Source organism: Cariama cristata, unplaced genomic scaffold (genome assembly GCF_000690535.1).
Source record: "Cariama cristata isolate BGI_N322 unplaced genomic scaffold, ASM69053v1 scaffold220, whole genome shotgun sequence".
Taxonomy (NCBI): domain Eukaryota; kingdom Metazoa; phylum Chordata; class Aves; order Cariamiformes; family Cariamidae; genus Cariama; species Cariama cristata.
The window spans coordinates 15,528-22,705 of NW_009595012.1; the positions used below are offsets into that span (position 1 = coordinate 15,528).

The 7,178-nt window shown below is 39.4% G+C and overlaps 1 protein-coding gene across 1 annotated transcript in view; it reads left to right on the forward strand.

The window, feature by feature from the left end:
• The window catches only part of UGGT1 (UDP-glucose glycoprotein glucosyltransferase 1), a gene marked incomplete at its 5' end in the record, with an annotated part of 21,799 nt that extends 15,193 nt beyond the window's left edge, over nucleotides 1–6,606 (forward strand). Inside the window, 8 exons of the mRNA XM_009700018.1 lie at nucleotides 63–167; nucleotides 768–852; nucleotides 2,180–2,362; nucleotides 3,571–3,731; nucleotides 4,223–4,337; nucleotides 5,019–5,135; nucleotides 5,473–5,632; nucleotides 6,088–6,606. Of these exons, the coding sequence (XP_009698320.1) occupies nucleotides 63–167; nucleotides 768–852; nucleotides 2,180–2,362; nucleotides 3,571–3,731; nucleotides 4,223–4,337; nucleotides 5,019–5,135; nucleotides 5,473–5,632; nucleotides 6,088–6,113 (952 nt within the window). The remainder of the gene's footprint in view (nucleotides 1–62; nucleotides 168–767; nucleotides 853–2,179; nucleotides 2,363–3,570; nucleotides 3,732–4,222; nucleotides 4,338–5,018; nucleotides 5,136–5,472; nucleotides 5,633–6,087) is intronic.
• Between the last annotated feature and the right edge of the window lie 572 nt (nucleotides 6,607–7,178).

Here is a 7,178-nt window from a genome sequence, read left to right on the forward strand (position 1 = left end):
TCTTTCCTATATAGCTTGCCCTTACTATCTTGTCCTTTATGTAAACACGTTTCTCCTTTCAGGGGATTCACAGGAGGACAAAAGAATGAAGATGCAAAACAGGATAAAGACGATGTACTAAACATATTCTCTGTGGCTTCAGGACACCTATATGAAAGATTCCTACGGTTAGTTCAGAATTTATAATTTGGCGGTCTCAAACAGTAATGTGCCCTGCTTTCCACAAAAAAAAAGGTTAGAGTTTGCAAGAATATAAAAAAAACAAACCACCTTTTTCAGCAGCTCAGAAGTCCTCTAGATTTTGCATCTACTGTATTATAGGAACTTTTGTCTGCATAACATTCATAGGTTCAAAATAGACTTAGTTTGATAGATGGTATGTTGCTGTCCTGAATTTTCTCACTACAATATAACCAAATACAAATGTATTGTTAAGAAGTTACAGACTAAGTCATGGTTGCTTTGGAAAAGAATCTGAACTTCTGTTCTCAAAGGACTGTGAAAGCCAACAGGTTGTATATTCTCTGATTAGTTAAAATATATAGATTTTTGGGTGTTTAGTAATTTTGTAGATAAAATTAAGCAATTTGCAATAGGCTGAAGCCACCCACTTTTTCTTCATGCATGAAGAGGAGTCACCTGACACATAATTGCAGTTAGTCTAATAATGTAAAACAGTAATTTGTAATCTGCTACACAGCTGATCTCTAGTGGGTGGTAGTTGTTCCTGTAAATGCTTTATTTTTTTTTTTTCGCTCTTTTGATAGCATAATGATGTTGTCTGTGCTGAAACATACTAAGACTCCTTTAAAGTTTTGGTTTCTGAAGAACTACTTATCACCTACATTCAAGGTTTGTTACTAATTAGAAATTTATTCTATGGTGGGGAAAAGGTTGTGGTTTGTTTTTTTTTTTTTTTAAAGATGCAGCGTGTGCATTATGCTATTGTGTAAACATACATACAGTTCCCTGTCTGTATACCTCCTGTTCGGAGAAAGCATCAAGTTGGTATAAGCTGGTGGTTCTGCTTAGAAAGCTTTGAGAAATAACAGAGGGGTTGACAGTGGACTGTGCTAAAGGTAAATATTTAAGAGAACAGCACATACTAGGAAAATCATACTTGAAAGAATCTGAACTTTTTTTTGACTCGCATGATAAAGGTGTAGATTTTAAGATTAAATTTAGGGCTATAAACTTACATCCAATACATATGGGTTGAAAGATGAGAGGAAAAAAGACTACCAGAGAAGCAATGCCTATGACTAGGTATGGAGCGAGCTTCGTAAGAGGAGACATTAAAACCGTGTTTCAGACTGACTGGAGTACATGAGCGGCGCACGGTAGAGCATGACACAGGCCCTAGATGAGTATACCTGGAAATACTTATTGATTACATGTGATGATAGATCATAAACCAGCAGGATTCAGACCAGAACCCAGAGGTAAATGGATGTCAAAACTTTCAGGAATTTGCAACTTTGAACGTTGAGTATTAGAAAGTCGCGCATCTTGCAGAATCTTACCTCTGCAGCATGAACCCGAGGGGAAAGAACGGGCAGCGTCCCTATTGCTGCAGCCCTGGGCTGTGCTGTGACTGCTGTCGTCAGTCCCCTCTTGGGGTGGTACAGCAATACGCTTCCCCCCTCCCTTCCTAATGGCCACATTGTACCGGCATCCCTTGGCTAAACCTGTACTCTCTCTGTGTCAGAGGGAGCCTCACAAATGAGAATATCAACTGATTTGACAGTGGGCCAAGTTGTTCTAGTAAAAAATTTCCCCCAGTTCTTTTCTCTCATTTTTTAATTCCCGTTTACAGTGCTTTGTACAGCTCTAAATAATAATTCTCCCATCTGCGAAATTTTATGATTTCAGTAATGCATTCTTTTAAACTGATCTGACTATAAAATGGCTCATAAGTAATTGTGTGGGGAAAAATGCCAAAATATTTAGTTGTCTTATGATAGTCGGCTTTACAGTTTGTACTGATTGTTCAGTTTGGGGTTATGTCTTTGTTTGAAGTAACAATGAAGCTGTAGTTATTCTTTGCGGTATTTCATTTTCTAATGTTCTATGCCTTATTATAGGCCTGAAGTCTATCTCTTGTAATGCACTTTTCTTTTTCCTGCAGAGGAACAAAGAACTGAGATAAGCTACTTTTTTTCCCCCCCTCCCTCTGCAGGAGTTCATCCCGTACATGGCAGAGAAGTATAATTTCCAGTATGAGCTTGTCCAGTATAAATGGCCACGCTGGCTTCATCAACAAACAGAGAAACAGCGTATCATCTGGGGTTACAAGATCCTCTTTCTAGATGTGCTCTTCCCATTAGCTGTTGACAAAATCCTGTTTGTGGATGCTGATCAGGTAACATGGAGGTTGGAATTACTCAATCTTTTCCTTTTTTCTTTCCTCTAAGAATAGTATGTTTTTAAATACAATTTCTGTGTTATTGGAAAGGTTGCAAATTTGAACCCTTCACAGGCATGAGTGAAGGTTGATTCTGTAACTATAGCATGCTTCAGTGAGTGCTGTTTTTTCTGCCTGTTCCCACAAAGATTGGTTTTGTTGGCTTGTCTTTTACTTTTGTCTGGTTCCTCATTCACTCACTGTGATTCCAGCTAGTTTGCCAAATATATTCTTGTTTCACCCTTCCATTTTTCCAGTTCTGTCTGTTCTCCCAGCCTGCAGATCACTTACCGCATATGGTATTTTCCTAAGTCACCCAACACCCTGCCCTCCCACCCCCCTGCTTTTAACTTGGCCGGGAGTGGCTTTCAGAGGAGCGAGAAGGGAAATCTCTTGTGCAAGAAGCCACGTCCTGCAGCAAAGCAAACAGTGTCTGTAAGGCTTTGCATGTGCTTACTGCCTGAACGGTTTGAAAGTACAGGATACGTGTGCAGTGAGAACTGCCAAAAAATACTCCTTCAAAAACATGTATGAAACCGAGAAGTACAGATTATCAATACATAAGTATAAAATGCCTTAGATGTTCTGGCATATGTACAGTATGATCCCATGTCAGTTAAAACCATTACAACTTACGCTAAAGTATCACCTAGGATAAATTTCCAGCTACGCTGGTCTCGTTTTAGACAGTTTTTGCTCTGTTTTATAAAAGAGATATTAATGCATTTTTTTTGCCTCACCAGAGTGGTATTTTTAGAGTAGTGTTACTGCCACAACATCTGGGTCAAAAAGACCTTAAGAAGCCTTCATCCCTGAAGGGTCTGCAAACTTGCAAGAGGAAATGATAGAAAGGATTACAGTAGAGTTCATGTATAGTGAAAATTCTTGCTGCTTATTAAGCAACAATTTGGCACTTTAGTTGTCAAACCAACCCCTATCCAATTATTTTAAGCTCTATTTTAGTTGCTCCAGCTCTAAGGGCAGGGAAGACAACACATTTTGTGCTGTGTTTTTGCACTACATATACCTAATGCAAAAGACCGCAGAGTATAACAGCTAATTCTTCCTTTAACTGTTTGCTCAGTTTAAATTAAATCTTGACCAGCATTTCGAAATAACCCATGGCAGGCTTCTACAAATAAAAATAAAATGTCCTTTCCCTTCAGATTGTGCGTACAGATCTAAAGGAATTAAGAGATTTCAATCTAGATGGTGCTCCTTATGGATATACTCCATTCTGTGACAGCCGAAGAGAAATGGATGGCTACAGGTTCTGGAAATCGGGATACTGGGCAAGCCATTTAGCTGGAAGAAAATATCACATCAGGTATCGAAGAATTCCGTTTTTTCAATACAGAGGGGGAAAGCTTTTGCTGCTGCTTAGAATTAGGAGAAAACTAGCTGAGGTACACAATGCTGCAGTGAATCACTTTTTGCTTACTGTTGCCTCTCTAAGGTTCCATTGCCTATGGTCCATTTGAAGCACCAGGGACACTGAAGTTACTTTCAGTATGGGACAACTTTTAGAGATGAAGTGAAGTGTTAACTAACCAGATATCTTCATTTGTTAATAACAAATGTTGGAAGAAGGGACTGCATGACAGCAAAGTTAAGATAGATTTGTTGAAATTCTTTTTCATATGTGCCATGACCTTGTTAGAACTGCTTTCCTGCCTTGTATTAGATAATTTCATGTACTGCCACCAAGAGATTGTTTCAGCGTGTTGTATCTAGGGGTCTACTGTGGCTGCAGTAAGTTACCCTTAAGTTACAGTAAGTCGGTCAAATGTCATTACTAATTGCATCATCTCCATGTAGTGCTCTGTATGTTGTGGATCTGAAGAAGTTCAGAAAGATAGCAGCTGGAGATCGACTCAGAGGACAATATCAGGGTCTTAGTCAGGATCCTAACAGTCTGTCCAACCTTGATCAGGTGTGTTTTTTATTGTGTTTGTTTTGTTGTACTGGGGTACAATGGCAGGTCTGGGACCTCTCCTTTCCTGGCCAAACTTCAATCACAGCCAGATGCCAGTGGCAGTCCCATTACACCCTGCCTTCAAATGAGGCAGGTATTGATAGCATCAAATCTAACTGGTGGGTAGAAGCAACGCCTTCCCCTTAAATGTCTTAGGACTATCAAATTTTCCAGTATACTCCAAGACAAATACATAACACAACCAGGTACTTGTTTCTTGAGCTATTCAGCTCTGATGCTTTACTGTGTGCTAACTTAATTACATGGAAATAAGGCTTGTACTGTGGCAAATGGAAAAAATAACACAATGGTTTTAATCAATTAAGAATAGTCTTCCAAAATGGGCCAGCACAGGTTTGATACTGGATTCATATTACTGCTTTAATACTGTTTGCTAAATGACTAATTTTCAACAAAGTAACATTGACAGTTGTAGTATGCAGGTTTTTTTCCAAAGGACTTTGTTTGGAATGGAATGAAGGGTTGATTCATCATTTTTTATTTGCAATGTAAAAAAACAAAAACAAAAACAAAACCCCACAACTTTACAGAAGTTAAATTTCTCAGTATGATCTGGTGGGGGGGGGCTGTTCTTCCCACCCTGCAGAAGCTGTTACTAACCCTTGTTCTTCACAACAGGATTTGCCAAACAATATGATCCACCAGGTGCCAATTAAATCACTCCCACAGGAGTGGCTGGGGGGTGAAACATGGTGTGATGACTCCTCAAAGAGGAGAGCAAAAACCATTGATCTGGTAAGTGCAGTACAGCTCCCCCATTCTTATGTCACAATAAAATACAGCAGCCAATTTTAGAGGCACTTCCCTACCTCAGATCTAGGCACCTCATCCTGTATTGTTACTTAAATGTTTTCAGCACTTCAGTTTTTTCCTTTTAGCTTCTCCTTCACCTGGACCAGTGGCATTAAATTTATGAATTTGGAAAGAGACTTTACACTGTAGTCCAGCTAAGGTACAGGCATCTGTTCACCAACAACAGATTAATTCCACCAGGGGGAAGCATACCTCTAGTCAGTAACTAAACCTTTGTTACACATTAAGTGTCTGAACAATTCCTGTGTTTTGTTTGCAGTGTAATAACCCAATGACCAAAGAGCCCAAGTTGCAAGCAGCGATGCGTATAGTTCCAGAATGGCAGGACTATGATCAAGAAATCAAACTGCTCCAAGGTCTTTTCCAGAAAGAAAAGGAAACGGGAACACCAGCTAAGATGCCAGGACACCACACACACGGTAATCTTTGTGACTGTTTCTGTTTCCCTAGTTCTGTGACTCTCTTCCTACCTGTTTGGACTGGCTTTAAGTTGCACACTCATTCACTGTAAGCTTGCACCACACAAAGGCTTGCATGGAGGATCTGGTAAATAATCTGTATGTTTTAATGGGACAGAAAAGCCTTGCTAAGTGAGGCTGGTGTAACTTAACTGGATTCTGGAACTTAGAGAACAGAGCTATATTGCACACTTGTTCCAGTTCTGTTAAAGACCCTCACTGGTCCTGCAATTTTATGAGCTTGGCCTTATCTTAACCCTTAATTAAAGCACCTCTATACACAATGGGTATGAATTGTTCTTCAGTCACCGGTAGCCTTGCGAAGAACAATGCTTTGGAGTTTATATACTAGTTTTCATATCTGCCAATTGAGGCAGCTGGAAATGGAGTGCTCATTTTTCTCTCCTCTTCTACAGATCCAGCAGCACATGTGGAATTATGATCCATGGAGAAAAACTCAAGTTAGACTGTTTCATAGACAATTTTTATATTGAAAGCTAGTTTTTTCCAGTATGTCTGCAAAACTGCTGAATAATTGAATGGGATGATGTATGCATTTTTATTACTTGCCTTTGGGTTAATTTCTGCATATGAAATAGGATCTGGATTGCTGGAATTAGCATTACTGTGTTTTTGCACCTGTGGTGGAGATGAAAGAGCCCATGATGGAATTTAGCATTTCAGAAACAAAACTTCAAAATCCACTGGAAAAGCCACAGCCTGTTCCTTCAGCTGTTGCTACCTCCACCACTGATGAAGATCCTGTTAGCCTCAGATCTAACTTGAGAGCCTGGAAATCGCAGACCCAGTGAGCTGTGGGCTAGAACAAAAGTCCTAACCTCATCCAATGGAGATAATGTTTCCAGGTAACATTAAAAGGCTCAGACTCATCCCTTGAATTTGGGATACTGTTTCATCTGCAGGTTTTCAAACGGTCAGAAACGCTTCTCAGATTTGTTCAGTATGCCCTTGATTTTGTAACAAATCCAGCATTACTTAGATTTTCTATTTCCTATCTTTGTTTATTGCCCAACTTTTGAAGGTTTGGCTTAATGTAAAGCTACCACAATCTGTTTAAATGCCCATCCAAATACAAATGCCTAAGCTTACAAAGTGAGCAGAACATTGAATTTGGCAGCTCAGTTCATTTTCGCCCCTCTGACTTGAAACAAAGTGCCCTCCTTCCTTCCTTCCTGCTCAAAGTTTCAATCAGCCTGCAAAACTGATAGGGCCTTACTGTTGCTGTGGTTCACTGATTCATGAATGTTTTTTGTTTATGAAAAAAATCTGTGGAAACTTGGAAGCTTATCATCATGTAAATTTCATTAACTTTATTTTTCTTCAAACAGAGACCTTGTCACCTCAATAAAAACAACTTTGGAGTTCTTAGGTCTTAAGCTTTAGTTCAGTCAGTCCTTTGATCATCCGTTTTGCTTGCACACATTACAGTCCTAACTTGATCTTGGGGTTTCCGAATATTTCACCTGCATTTGTTTTCATTCTGTGC